The 14,066-nt window shown below is 36.5% G+C and overlaps 1 protein-coding gene across 1 annotated transcript in view; it reads right to left on the bottom strand.

Annotated features, from left to right (window-relative positions):
* Positions 1 to 13,146, bottom strand: part of CCDC18 (coiled-coil domain containing 18) — a 21,330-nt gene extending 8,184 nt beyond the window's left edge. The window contains exons 1-14 of the mRNA XM_009884897.1: positions 13,016 to 13,146; positions 12,682 to 12,826; positions 12,242 to 12,409; positions 11,174 to 11,283; positions 10,165 to 10,293; positions 8,322 to 8,418; positions 7,427 to 7,548; positions 5,595 to 5,904; positions 4,244 to 4,347; positions 3,974 to 4,134; positions 3,101 to 3,321; positions 2,191 to 2,301; positions 1,253 to 1,384; positions 344 to 478 (exon numbers count right to left, since the gene is read on the bottom strand). Of these exons, the coding sequence (XP_009883199.1) occupies positions 344 to 478; positions 1,253 to 1,384; positions 2,191 to 2,301; positions 3,101 to 3,321; positions 3,974 to 4,134; positions 4,244 to 4,347; positions 5,595 to 5,904; positions 7,427 to 7,548; positions 8,322 to 8,418; positions 10,165 to 10,293; positions 11,174 to 11,283; positions 12,242 to 12,409; positions 12,682 to 12,826; positions 13,016 to 13,146 (2,076 nt within the window). The remainder of the gene's footprint in view (positions 1 to 343; positions 479 to 1,252; positions 1,385 to 2,190; positions 2,302 to 3,100; positions 3,322 to 3,973; positions 4,135 to 4,243; positions 4,348 to 5,594; positions 5,905 to 7,426; positions 7,549 to 8,321; positions 8,419 to 10,164; positions 10,294 to 11,173; positions 11,284 to 12,241; positions 12,410 to 12,681; positions 12,827 to 13,015) is intronic.
* Positions 13,147 to 14,066: the final 920 nt, after the last annotated feature.

Here is a 14,066-nt window from a genome sequence, read left to right as displayed (position 1 = left end):
TATTAAAAGGAATAAAACATTGCCATAATAGAACATTCTTGGTTTTCCACCTAGCGTAGAATAGATGCAATTGTTCTTTATCCAGATCTCTTTCCTTGGCAAGAAGCCCAAGGGGCAAACCAGTGGCATAAACAGAACGTTGAGATAAAAAATAATGAAACATGATTAAAGTTTGTACAATATACAGAAGTAGCAGCTGGGGACTACACTAGATTCAGTCAAATACTCAAACAAGAATTAAGAAACTATTCTCCAATTTTTCCATGTGTTTACAGACATGCTGGTCATCATTATTAGTCACTTGTTTGATTTGCATTTAAAGAAAGTCAAGAGCCAACCTTACCTCTCTGCTTTCTATCAGCAGCTCATTCAATGATTCAATGTGATGCTGTTTATGTATAACATCTTGTTGCAAAATAGATATTTTTTTCTCTTGTTCAATGAATTGTTCATGCTTCTTCACCAGCTGTGTCTGAAGCTGTCCATAAGTAATTCATGATTTATTATTTTAATAAGCTCTTTCAGAGAATCTGTGCATCTAAATATGTCATTCAGTTCTATTCACTCATCACTAACAATGAAAAGTAAATACCTTCCTGACATCAGCAGTATTGCTTAAAAATATCAAGAAATCCCAGATGCTTAATATTTTAAAGCAACAGGAGAATCAAGAGAACGAGGGCAGGCAGAGTGTAATTGCCAGTCATCAGCCAAGACAGTAAGACATGCATTCATTCTTTAGTAAAAGATGACAAGCTTGTTGACAGGTAGAAATAGCTACAGTTATATTTCTAGTCACAAAGCAACAGAATTCTTCTCTGAAGACGGAAAAACCTACCAGCAGTTCTCCCTGAACACACATGCTCATAAGGCTCAGGCTGGCAGAGGTTCAGCAAATGAGATAATATTGTTAGAAACTGTCATAGTTTAACCCCAGTAGGCAAAAAAGCTTGTGCTTCTTTTCGTTAGGTGTTTGGAGCAAACAACAACAGTATTCTTCCCAAGTCTCTATTTCTCTTCAGTTGAGCAGAAAAGAGGATATTAATATGTCAGAGGGAAATAATGAGATTGCATAGTGTTAAATGGAAAATGAACTAAAAAAATCAGGAAATGTAGGGAGAAGATATAACTTTTTAATATAACTTGTTAACTGGACATCTGCCTCAAAATTACTAAAGACAAAGAAATTAACATAGGAAATAAGTTACCAAGTATATCACTCATACATACTAGCACACAAGGAAGGTCTTACTAGCTCAATCTGTTCCTCCATCTCTTTGTGCTGCTCAAGGTGAGCCAATTTTGCTTTTTCAAAAGCAGAAGTTATTTGCTTATGTTCTACACTGACAGTTGTTTCTAATTCATGAATGCGTCTGTTTTTCCCCTGGAAAACAGCAACAACAAAAAGGACTTAATAAAAACATTTAGCTGTGATACTAAATAGCATTTTATTTTATAATCAGGTTCCTAGATTTCATAAAAGAACACAGAAAATGCTGAAGTTACACTCAGCATGTTTCATCTCAAAGGATGTCACACCTATAACATAGGTATAGAATGCCACTAAATGGAACAGAAACAAAGTGTCTGCCAAGATAGACTACTGGCACAAATTATAGCAACTGGAGCAAGGAACTTCTGACAAAGACAAAGAAATTCTATGTTCACATGGAGAGATGGAATTGTTAAAACACAGGTTTCCATTTGAAAGGGACCACATAAATAGTTTCCTTTTCTAGCAACCTTAGACCCCTTCCCAAAACAAAAAAAGTTTGTGTAACAATACCCAGACAGGAATTTACAGTGTTCCAAGTGTTAGATCACCTTCTTCATTTATTACCATTTAGAAGACTTTTTTTGTTCACAGGTCTACGTGTATTTCACTGAAACAAATGGCAATGCTATTATTTATTTCAATAGGCCCACATTTTCATTGCACATATCATCACAAGGAAAAAATAACATGTCCATTAATAACTTACCATGTTCAAAAGCATGAAAAAAGGGATGTTTTATTTGAAGCAAGACTCAGTTTTTAAAAACTACACGGTCTAAAAACTGCACAGATTGTTTAGCAGATCTGAAAGTCTATCCATTTTGAATACACGGAATAATACTGTTTTAATTTAAACTTTAATCTCTATTTCTGTGTTTTCACATAAGTGTAGTTTCTCACTCAGAATATTTTACCATGAGTTCCTGTTCCAACTCAGTATTTCTCGCTGCAGCAGCAGAATAAGCACTAGTCTTTTCTTCCAACTGTTTCTCAAGTCGAGAAAGTTGAGAAGATTTCTTTGTTATCTGAAATTAAATACGGCACAAAACAGCATGAAAACAACTGTTTATTCAAGTATTTGTATATACGTTCTTAACACCAATGTAATTTTAGCTTCTACTATTTCCTAGTATTTTTAATTAATTTGCTTTGTTTATTTTTGTATGATCTATTAAACTTTATTACTTACAGAGAAGAATTCCGGACAATTTACCTGAAATGTATCCAATTTGGCACTGATAATGATAATTATCAGTGCCATATGAGTGAATTAGCTATTACAGACCTGTAGCATTTATAGCCATTATTAGGAAATACTGTAAATCCTATTATGCTGGAATTCTATAAACACATAAACACCAGAATGTAAACATTAGCATTTTAATTTTTTCAACCAGAGAAGAGCTAGCTGAAGCTTAATTTCTTTCTTTTGTGACTCTCCAATAATGATGTTAATCTCTGGCAACTATGGTAACATTTAATGAGGAAAAATATAACTGTTCCTTCAGCATCGATTTCTTAAGATTACATATTAATTCAACCATACCGCAGCAACAAGACTGCACGTTTTCCACATAACAAATCAAAACAGTAGTAGTAAAGCCCACATCAGCTTTAAAATGAGATTTCTGACAACTAACAAATTAAAGCCGTGCTCTAAGTTTTTCTGCTTGCTCAAAAGTTTATTTGCAATTTTTCTTAAATAAGCCAGATTTTAAAATTAATTTGGCAATTGCAGTTTCTCCATAAGTATTGTCTTAACTATCTTTGATTACTGAACTAAACAAGAAGTGATATATTTTTTCAGTGCTGCTAAAAACTTACTTCTCGCTCTAAGGTACTAGTTTTTGAAGCCTTCTTCAATAGGTCTTCCTGTATAACTTGAAACTGACTGGCTCTCTGAGCCATGCTGGTCTTCAAAGAAGAATTCTCATCATCTGCTTTTGTCAGTTTAGTGCGTAGCTCTTTTATCTCTTTCTGGAATCTTTGCCTCTCCTTTTCAAATTGTTTACTGATAAGTTCCAACTGCTGACATTTTCTCCTCTCTCAAAGTAGAAAAAACCACATAGATTAATTTATAAAAGAACATACAAACCAACACTCAAGCAAGGAATCATACAAACCAAAGAGAGAAGAAATATAATTTAATGACAGCACATTGAACTAACACATAGAGTATCCAGAAACAAGATTGCTTATTTTTTCCCTGTAATGTAACTGAAAGCTGTGACTCATGAAAACAACCAACCAACCACACCCCCCCGACAAACAAAGAAAAATTGAAGACAACATCATTATATAGGTGCCCTGAAATCATGTCATATGGAGCAGTCCAAACACTAATTGCAGAAGCAATTGCAGAAATTCTGTAACAGCAGGATACAGAGAAAAGAATCAAAGAAAATGTGAACACCTTAATATAACCCGCGTAAAATAAAAATACGTAGTTCTATTTCAAGACAACTGATAGCTTAGATATTGCTGATCAAATAATTTAACTGGCAAAAGGAAGAATATTGTGCCTGGAGAACATGACAATTTCCAGAATTCCAAAGTGGCAAAACGCTCCCTGTTCAACCAAACCATATCTGTTAGCTCACAGAGATACATTTTTAAAAAACACTAGAAAAACTATTTAAAAACTCCTGTTCTGTGGATTAATCAGGCAGAACTCCACAGCTATTTTGGTAAGCTTACCTCCTTGACTTCTGATCAGTTTCACAGGCTCTGTTTCCAGGCCATGTAACCTGCTATTTTCTTGTCCTTCGTTATCATTAGAAAGGTGCCCGGCTCCATTACAGATAGTTAAGTTTGCACAAGGCTTTTGAATTTCTGCTTCTTTCATTGCCAGTTTAATGCTATTATAAAGGAGGAGACAATTATTTAACATTCTTTCTGCATGCTAGTTCCAATACTACCTTATTATGTGCCTATTCTTGCCACAATTCAGTAACCAGAAAGTTATACCTTAGGTCTGCAATCAAAGGTTTATTTGATTCACAACAAGATTCAGAGAGACCTTCCTTTGTTGAGGAACTGGATAGCTGGTGTTTCAAGCGGTGCCATTTAAACTAAAAGTTAAGGGAAAACCAAGATCAATACAAAAAATTACTTTTTATTTCTTCATAGGATGATTAATTCATATGTTAAACGAGCATAAATTTTAAGACGCATACGCCAGGATGTTAAAAGTTTGGATAACCTGGTCTTTAAAATTATTCTCCTAAGTAAGTGCTTGCACAGCACTGCAGGTTTGTCTCACGTTAGCAGACATTATAGGCATTAAGGCCCTCTAAAACCAAGACCATTCCTTTAGATATCTTTGTAGAGGTACTGAAGAAGCAACATTTTTCCTGTGAGAAGTATATGGAGATACTATCAGTAAATTCCACATTTTGAACTTCTTACATCATGCTTCCTTTCAGATTTTGATGACTGCATTTAATATATTTTTTTAAAGTTGCAGAAGGCTTCTGAATAATCCATTAAACTTCCAAATAAACGTCTATGGTCACAACAGCCCAAACCATAATTTTTATACAAAATTACTGTATTGCCTCAGCAGAGGTCACTTTGGCAATTCCAAAATCATACAGAAAGCATAATTTTGATTTTGTTTTCATTACAGCTACTCACATTTATACTTCAAAAACAAAGATACCTGATGTAATCTTTACTCCTGACTTCACATATGTCTCTAGCCCTTCCTGACTTCCCAAACAGTTCCTCCAGTAATCCCAGTCTGTTCACAAATTTAGGTTTTTTACATGACTCTTCCAATCACTCAGTTTAGTGATAAACTTCACCAGTACAAGCTTCAGGCTCATAAGCTAAGGTTCATTTGCAGTCAGGGAAGTTGTGCCTTCTCTTTCCCAGCAAAAAAAAAAGTTCCTACAAACATCTCTCCAGCTCTAATTTCTCCACTGCTGAGGCTGACACTTCAACTCTGGCTGTGTGACACAGTGTGTCTACCATATGTGACATGTCATGCTGTTCTATTGAGAACCACCTCAGGGTCATATAATAGGACATCATCAGGTTTTAGAGATTATACCTACATCTGAATAATCAATACATAGAACAGAGGAATGGAAAGAGTAATTTTATATGCTTGCTGATTAATCAACTTCAAAGCACCTATTCCTTGTTCTTGAATGAGAAGGCAAAAGTAAAACATTTAAATTAAGAAAACATCTTGAAAACCAAAGATATTTTAGTCAGATTATTTCTCAAGAACATCACAGGTTTTCCATGCAATGTTGGTTAGAATTCTTTAAGACACATAATACAATTTGTAAGGATGTATCAGCTACAGTACCTCTTCAGACGAACTTAGAGACAACTGGGAAATAATGGTTTCTAGTATGTTGAGCTCTTCCCTTGAGTCCTCAATTTCTTGATGGCATAATTTCAATCGGTTATGTTGCTGTGCAGTTAGTGCTCTCAGCTCTACATTTTCACTTATTAGAGCATTCTTCTCTTTCAGTACTATTTCTTTTTCACCAAGTTTACTCTCAAGCTCAATGATCTTCTGATCAGACTGAGTCAGCATTGATACCATTTCAGTGTTCTTTGCCTCTAGAGTCTTAATTTCTTCTTTTGTGCTATGATTCTCTTCCTTTAATTGCCTAAAAAAATTACATCCATTTAAAAGGTATAGCTCAACATAGAGAAGTAGACTAGGATTTTCATTATTAAAAGTACTAGAAGAACACACAGTAACTATACTGTTTTGCTAGTGTAGCTGCCAAAATGTAGGATTAGCTCTATACAAAGGACAGAAGAGTTTTCACTGCGTTACTAAGCTTACACTGTTCCTAAGGACCAAGACACAAACTGCTATCACCAAACAAAAGGAGAGAATAAACTACTACAGCAGAGTCACTGGTAGGAAACAGATCAAGGTGGCTTTAACTGTGCTGAAGCCAAGGAAATTTAAGAACAGATTAAAATAACTACATAACTACGTCTAAAATGACAATGAATGAAGATAACATACTAAGACTGATCTAGTCAAACGTTCTGTTACTAATAAGAGAGGGAGGGGTCCTATTTCTTCTTTCCCCTCATACCTGATTGTACAGTGAGCCAACTGTACCCATCACAAATTATTCACTTTTTAAAGTACCTGTTGATTTAGCACACTGAATTAGCTTGGCAAAGATCCTGAGTGCCAAACCCAGCACAAGTTAATGGAGAAAAGGGGGCAGTCTAGAGTAAAGAGCCCCATCAGCAGCAGAGAGCTATTAAACAGGCTCAAGCTAGTGTAAGGCTTAAGCTTAAACAGGCTTAAGCTAGCTCAAGCAGTGCTCACACACTGCCCACCCTTGCCAAAATGGCCTAAAGAACAATTGTTAAGACAGGAATGTGGGGGTGGACTGCACATGTGAACGGGATACCCAAAACCATCTGAGGTGTTTATCCAAACCTAATAATACTAAAGACAACCAGCTGATGGTTGTCTTCCCTCCCAAAGGACTTCTGAAACAGAGTTCAGCTTGAAAAGAAACATACAAAAAGCATAAAAATTTTTAACAGTGGGAAAGAACCTTGGAGTGGGAACAGAGTAGCAGTCAAAACCTGGTTTGACACTTCCAGAAGTTCCAGCCAGCATCACAATCTCTGTTCAGGCCTGAGTGCAGACCTCCCATTGGATGCCAAGAGCTTCATTCTAGCTAGGGACTGCCAATATGGTGTGCAACAAGTAGGGACTCACACCTGGCGATGTAAGTGAACTCATAGAGTGCTTTCTCATTGGCAGGTATGTTCACAGACTGCAGGCAGCAGAACAGGTATATATAGAGCCAGAGTACCCACATCTCCCACAGAAGCAGCGTGCAAGCAAGAAAACCTATGCTCCCAGAGGGCTCAGTGGGCTGTTGCTTGTTATTGTGAATACATGGCAGCATATGGGGTTAGAACTTAAGGATTAATTATAGAACAGAACTTAGAAATTTCTAAGTGTATGCTACTATTTTTTACCTGTTTAGTATTATGGTTTGTCTGTTGTATTGCCGATATTGAACCTAAGCGTTCACTGATGCTGGTCCCGATTTGAATTATGCGAATTGAGCAGCACATTCACACAGTTGTAATATGCAATTTATTCTCAAATAACTGTACAGAGATTTTTAAAAGCCTTTACATTACCTTAATTGCTCTTCTAGGATGTTTAGATCCTTTCTGTAGCTGACACACTTGTCATTCAACTTCTCTTTCTCTTTTTCACAATTAATTAAACGCTTTCCCAAGACTAATTCTTCAGCTTTAACCTTAAAAAGCAATTTTTTCATTACTGTACAATAATAATCTAAGCTTCCATGGCCAACAGGCTTTTTAAAGAGAATACTATAAACACTATGCTGTTTCTTTTTTTCTTTCTGGTACACCTGTAGATAATTCTTTTGCTCACTGTTGTGAAGAAAAGGGGAGGGTCAAAGAAGTTGGGTTTTTTTTTTTTCTGTTATTTGGGAGAAAGTAGTAGTATTATTTTGGTTTAATATTTTAAGCTACATTTGTGGTTGGCAATCTCTTTCCACAAGGAAAGAAGTCTAATCAAATAACATTTGTCTGTAAGAGCTAACTGTCTCAGGCCTCTATTTTCTCCTCCCACAAAGCAGGAAGCATTAACAATTTTGACTGCTGAAAGTTTGGCAGATGACTTCATTTTCATCTTAGCTCTTCTCTAGCTCATGTTTCATTGAACAGGTAATATAGATGGAGTCAAAAGTTCTTTTAAAAGGATCATATACTTTTAAAATGCAAGATTCCCAGCTGGCAAGCAAAAGACAGAAGAAACAGCAGCAGGATTAAGATACCTCAAAGTTGTAGACTGTCCAGACTGCACGAAGACAGTTTAAAACTGGACAACTAAAATTATCACCACAAAGAATTGCTTACTCTGTCCCACCTGTCTTAGGACTTTGCCACCAACAAGCAGAAATAATTGACCCACTGGTGAACCTGTTGCTGTTTGCCATCCAGCTTATTGGAAGAAGCAAAATCCTAATAGCATGGCAAAAGCAAGTGAAGAAAACACTCTTGCCTTTTCTAATTTTTCAGTTATTTTCTCTTTATACTTTTTGAAAGCTCTTGTTAGCTCCTCCACGTTCAACAAAGCTTCGTTTCGTTGCTGTTCTGCTCTGCAAAGAAGCATACCAATTTTAAAAATTACAAATTTCAGTCGTTATGTAACTATCTCCCTCCAGTTATTAAACAACTACTAAATTAATTGCTCCAGGTAACTTCCTTTCTTCTTCCAACTTTTCAAGCCCTAGATAAAAAAAGTTTCATGAGGCATAAATTAATCTTAGATGTTATTTTTGCATATTAACATAAACAAAATTCCAATAAGACTAAGAATGTAAAAATAAACACTTCTGAGATTCCCCTTCAAAAACACTTTGATTCAAAACAGCCTCCTGTCCCTACCAGTAAAAGCCCATTTTAGGGACTGGGGTAGCGTGCATGATAAGGAAGCAGAAGATAGTGTTCCTTAAAATTCAAACTGCTTAAGGGGAACTAGAAAAGATTTTGATACTGAAGGGAGCTCTCATGATGGAATTACGGTGAGACTGACAGGAACTAATAAAAGGATAAATTATTTGGAGGATACTAGAGAGATGGCATTGATATTAATAAAGGAAGCTGAGACTGGGATGATATCAGGTGAAGAACTGTTCAAAGCAGCAACCCAGCCTGCCTACTACTTCACTCTATCACTCTGCGCCCCTGCCCCTTTCTTACTGTCCCTTATCCTTACTCGCTAGAGAAGAAGTTGGAACAGTAACCGTGGGACAGCTCAGGTATGCAGTCTGTTTAGGACACCCAACACAGGCACACAAGAATTACTGCTGCTCAGTAACATTTGTTTCTCTTCCACTAAGGGAACTGTTGGGACAGGGCAAGTGCCTCATGTAAGTACAGCCTACCCTCAGATCAGTGTTTCTCAGTCTAAGGACCACTGCCCCTAGGGAGATGGCAAAAGTATTCAGAAAAAGGAATAAAGGGACTTCAGAAGAACAAACAAAATAGTATTAGTCTAAAGCACTTCAGTTTGCTTGGCCAAGTAAGTGGTTGTAATTACTGAATAAAAGAAAACTTTAATAATTGTCAATACTAACCATAACGTCATATGTTGCCTTTATACCTGACAGAAACTCAGTTTTTCTAAAGTTCCAACCCCACAGGCTCTGAATGAACAGTGAACATAAATCAACACATTTCTTCATCAGTAGTGCAAGTGCTACAGTATTTCCATTTGTCTAGCTAGAGGAAAGTTAGGGGTAATTTCATGGGTAGATAGGCAAACCAAACAAGGTTTTTGAATTCCAAAGGCTCAAGAAATGCTGTCATAAGTCATTAATTCAGTTAAATTTTGCCCCAGGTAATGCAGTTAAATGAACTGGGCAGGTACGAATCCTTATTTATTCCTCTCATTTCTTACCTCCAAAATGTAGTTTTCAAGAGGATTGTATATGGTAACTTCCAACAGTCAAAAGAAATTACATAACCCTCCCAGTAGCCACGCAACCACTAGGCTAAAGGATGCAATAGGAAAGCGAAGTGGGGATTGGGATGGAATTACAGCACCTTTTTCAACAGTACCATATAGATAGGTAAGATTAAGGATAACATAAGAATGTTCTCTCGATTAAGTTGTGCTTGTGAGTGTACAATATCAGCCTGCAACTACCAGCAAATCACAAGATTTAAGAAGTGCCTATTTAAATAATAAGTATTCTGCCATAGAATTTCACCTTTTTTTTAAAAAAATATCATCCTTAAAGCAGAGAAATAATTTGATTCTATAAAGTAAATATCTGCCAATGGAAATAAACACTATGCGCTATTATTCTGTATTCAGTTTATTAAAATTACTTAGGTACCTCTTTCCTTGCTTGCTTTGTTCAATTAACTCCATTTTCAGATTTTTATAGTTCTTTTTATATCTTTGCAACATGTTTTCTCTTTCCATTCCTGTTTTCCGGTTTTGATCCAGTTTATCTTTTGCATCTCTAACAAATGAACAAAGCATAATTAAAAAATATGAACTTTTTTTGTAAAGAAAGAAGGTTTTTGTTGTTCTTTTCTGCACATGATATTTGAGAAGAGCTATTCAAACAGACTGCAACTCTCAAAACTAGGTTTGGAACACCCATAGTCTCCAGACTCCCCAGGAGTATGTCTGCAGCCCAGAGTGGTGTCCAAACTTCATCAGCCGGCATCAGGTATCACGACTGCCAAGGGCCCAGATGACTGACTTTGTGTCACGAGATCTGAACGTAGAAATCACCATTATTCTGGCAATAGGTACAACTAGTCTGGATACACACGTGGGAAACAACACAATAGAAATTAAATATAAGTATTTCTACTGCTTTTGTGAAGACAGACTATTGAGATATTAATTGGATATTATATAGCATGAGGTTGTAACAAACTGACAGCCAGGTGTGACTTCCTGACAGCCTCTGGATGCTGTTCATGTTCGCTTTATTTGGCCATTTGCCTTGATTAATATATTCATGAAGAAAGAATCCTTTATGCTACGTGCTGCACAGTCATGTTTGACAATACATATGCTTGTTTACTACTGAAGATATGCAGTCATGTAGCATACAATCACTCTAGTCAATTATAAGGGCACATTCATGTTTAGCATACATTGTAAACTGATTTCTTTTACTAGCCTTCAGTATTTTTTTTATCCTCTTCTTGAAGAACATTCAGTACAAAATAAAACACCTTCCTCCTCCTATATACGGCTCTGAAATGAAAGTTCGAAGCCCCAGATTACATGACCCACACAGTACCAGTAAATATGTCATCCCAAAAAAGAGACTGGACTAGCAAGCAGGCCACAATAAAATGTTGATTTAAAAGTACACTTATTACCTCAGAATTTTATCTTGAGCTGAAACTTCTGCTTCCAGGTTTACAATCTGTTCTTTCAACTTTGGAATGCTGACTAAACGCGTACCTAAAGTCGATTCAAGATAAGAAATCTGAAATACAAACATATTTGGGGTTTCATTAACACTTGTATGTATACACCTTCAGGAAAGATGCATAAGAACAATCCGCTTACTGAATGATACAGTGCTCTTAACCTTACTGTAGAAGATACTTGTTCATCTACACAAACTGACCTCCAATTTTTTTTGCTCATTTAACATCCTTCCAGTTCCCTAGCACCATTCCAGTGCTATCTAGCAGAGTGATTTCTTTATATGTTGATCTTGTCTCTTGCTTTTCCCAAAAAGTTTACATTCCACTATTTGTTCTTTCCATGCCAGACAGTCAAATATTTTGTTTATCTACTTATTTGTACTGTCTTGGAGATAACATTTCTTAAACAAAAAGCATTAACCATCGCTATGTTTTATTAATATTACATACAAACAAAATAAAAAAAATATAGTTGACCTGAAAAAAACTGTACATACAAATGTATATTAAAACAGTAATGATTTATTAGATACAGTATTTCCTTCTAACTCACATTCACTTTTTCAAAATATTTCAAAATTAATCCAACCTGAAAGACCAACATTTTTCATTTTCAAGACAAATGACTCCTGTGCCATTATTATTCACATTAAGATTAATGTAGCTCAGTCACATGAATGTACAGTACTAAATACATTATTGAACTATTTTCTTACATAGAGTATTATTCATTCTGTGACTTACTGGCTTTAGATTAAACTTTGAAACATGAACAGATAGAATTCATAATTAATCTAGTTGCTTTGCTCATGCAGAAATAGATTCCATAGTATTCTGTTCCAAGATTAATGCTGAATATTATGAAAAAAATAGAATATTAAACTTTAAATATTAAATTTAGATAGATTAAGACAAGACAAAAAAAAAATAGCACATTCTGCTTGGAATTACAAAAGTCACAGTCACCAGGGGGGGGTTTTGCATTCGGGGTTTGTGTTTCTTTTTAATACATACTCTTGTTTTTGACTGCATCAATTCCAAGGTCATTGTTTCCACTCTGTTCTTTAGGTAGTGGTTCTGAGAAATCAAAGATGCATTTTGTTGATGAAGAGCATCCAGCTTCTCCTTAAGACATTCATTTTCTTCCACAGTTTTATCAGAAGTTGTAGATACTGAGTAAGACTAGACATAAAAAAGTTTTATATATATATATATATATATATACACACACACACACACACTTATATATGCATATATAAGCAATATATACATCCATGGAAACTCTGCAGAACAAGTGTATTGAAATCAAGTTATGTTTAAGAGTGCTTTGCTGATATAATTGCCCAATGCCAGAGTGTATCAACACCAAGTCCTAAAAGCAAGAAACATTCAGAAATATAGCAAAGAACAGAAAACCAAAGTAATAAAAATAAGTAATTAAGTACAATATTTACTTCAGATTTTCTTTGAAAATCCTGGCAAGATGTTTTACCAGCATTCTTCTTAGAGTTGGAAAAGCCTTGATGGTTGCAATTAGGCTGAACAAGGTCCTTCAGAGTGAAGTCTACAGATTCATCGAAGCAGTGGCCATAACGTTGACTTGTGCTAGTGCTAGGAGGGAGAGTAAGAAGTTGCTACACCATTTTTTCTTTATTATTTTTCAATTGCTTATAAAAGATACCCAAAATAAAAGCACAAAAGAAGCTACTCACAATAATTCATTACACTGACTAAGACAGATTTACACTACAAGAGGCAGGCAGTTCTCATTCCCAAACACACTCATACCTGGAAAGCTCTTCCTCTACAGTTCGTAGATTTTTTTCAGTTCTCCTCAGCTGATTCTGTAATGACTGTAAATTCAGAAGCAGGTCTTCATCAGCAGCACTTTTAGCGCAAGTCCACATAATATATTCCATTGGTACTACACATATGGCTAAAATAATATTTAATAGTAAAACATATGTGAATACTACTTATAAAGATACTTTTAAAGACACAGAAATAAGACAAATAGAAAAAAAGGAAAGGAGAAAAAAAATACAGAAAAGCAAATACTGAATTTCCCAATGTAAACAAACATAGATTTCGCTCACTACCCTTTCCCACATTCACTAGATAAAACCTACTCTGTACAAATTGTCTTTTTCGAGGGAAAAAAAAAAAAAAGAGTTATGTACATAACCACAAAGTATGAAAAGCTGTGTGAATTGCCACTTATGAACACTGGAAAAAACCTACTATACATCAGTTGCCAAAGGTCTCTTAGACAACGCACCTCAGTTACTTCAGAGTTTCCCTGCAACTGGCAGGGTGCCTAAAAAGGTAACAGCACTCACACAAGCAATAGAAAAAACTTTGCCTTGCTAACCAGCTAAATTAAAAAAAAAACAAACAAAAAAAAAACCAACCCCAAAACCAGAGCAGCGAGGCCCTGACAGCACAGAGGACGCGAGCGCCTGCGCTGTGGGGGCAACCCCTCACCACAAGCAAATACAGACTCGGCAGATGGGGCCTGAGGTATTTCCATGAGTAAACGGCCCAGACGGCTCTAAGAAACCAACGCTCTGCCTGAAAGGATAGGAGGGGGCTCCGAGGAGATTCGCGCGGGTTAACGGCAGCGCCTCACAGCCCCCTCCGAGCACCCCGCTTCCCTCTCCACAGGAGGACCCCCGGGAACCCGCGCCTTACCCCGCTTCAAACAGCGCGGGCCGTGAGAGGCCGGCCCCGCCTTCCCTTCCGGGTGCTCACAGCGCATGCGCAGGCCCGCCCCCTTTTTGCGTGCTGTGCGCAGCGGCGCCGGCCCCGCCCACGCCCCCGGGGGCCGGTACCGGCCCCC

This window comes from Charadrius vociferus, unplaced genomic scaffold, assembly GCF_000708025.1.
Source record: "Charadrius vociferus isolate BGI_N301 unplaced genomic scaffold, ASM70802v2 scaffold163, whole genome shotgun sequence".
Taxonomy (NCBI): domain Eukaryota; kingdom Metazoa; phylum Chordata; class Aves; order Charadriiformes; family Charadriidae; genus Charadrius; species Charadrius vociferus.
The sequence above is the reverse complement of the archived record's forward strand: the minus strand, read 5'-3'. Positions and strand labels throughout refer to the sequence as shown.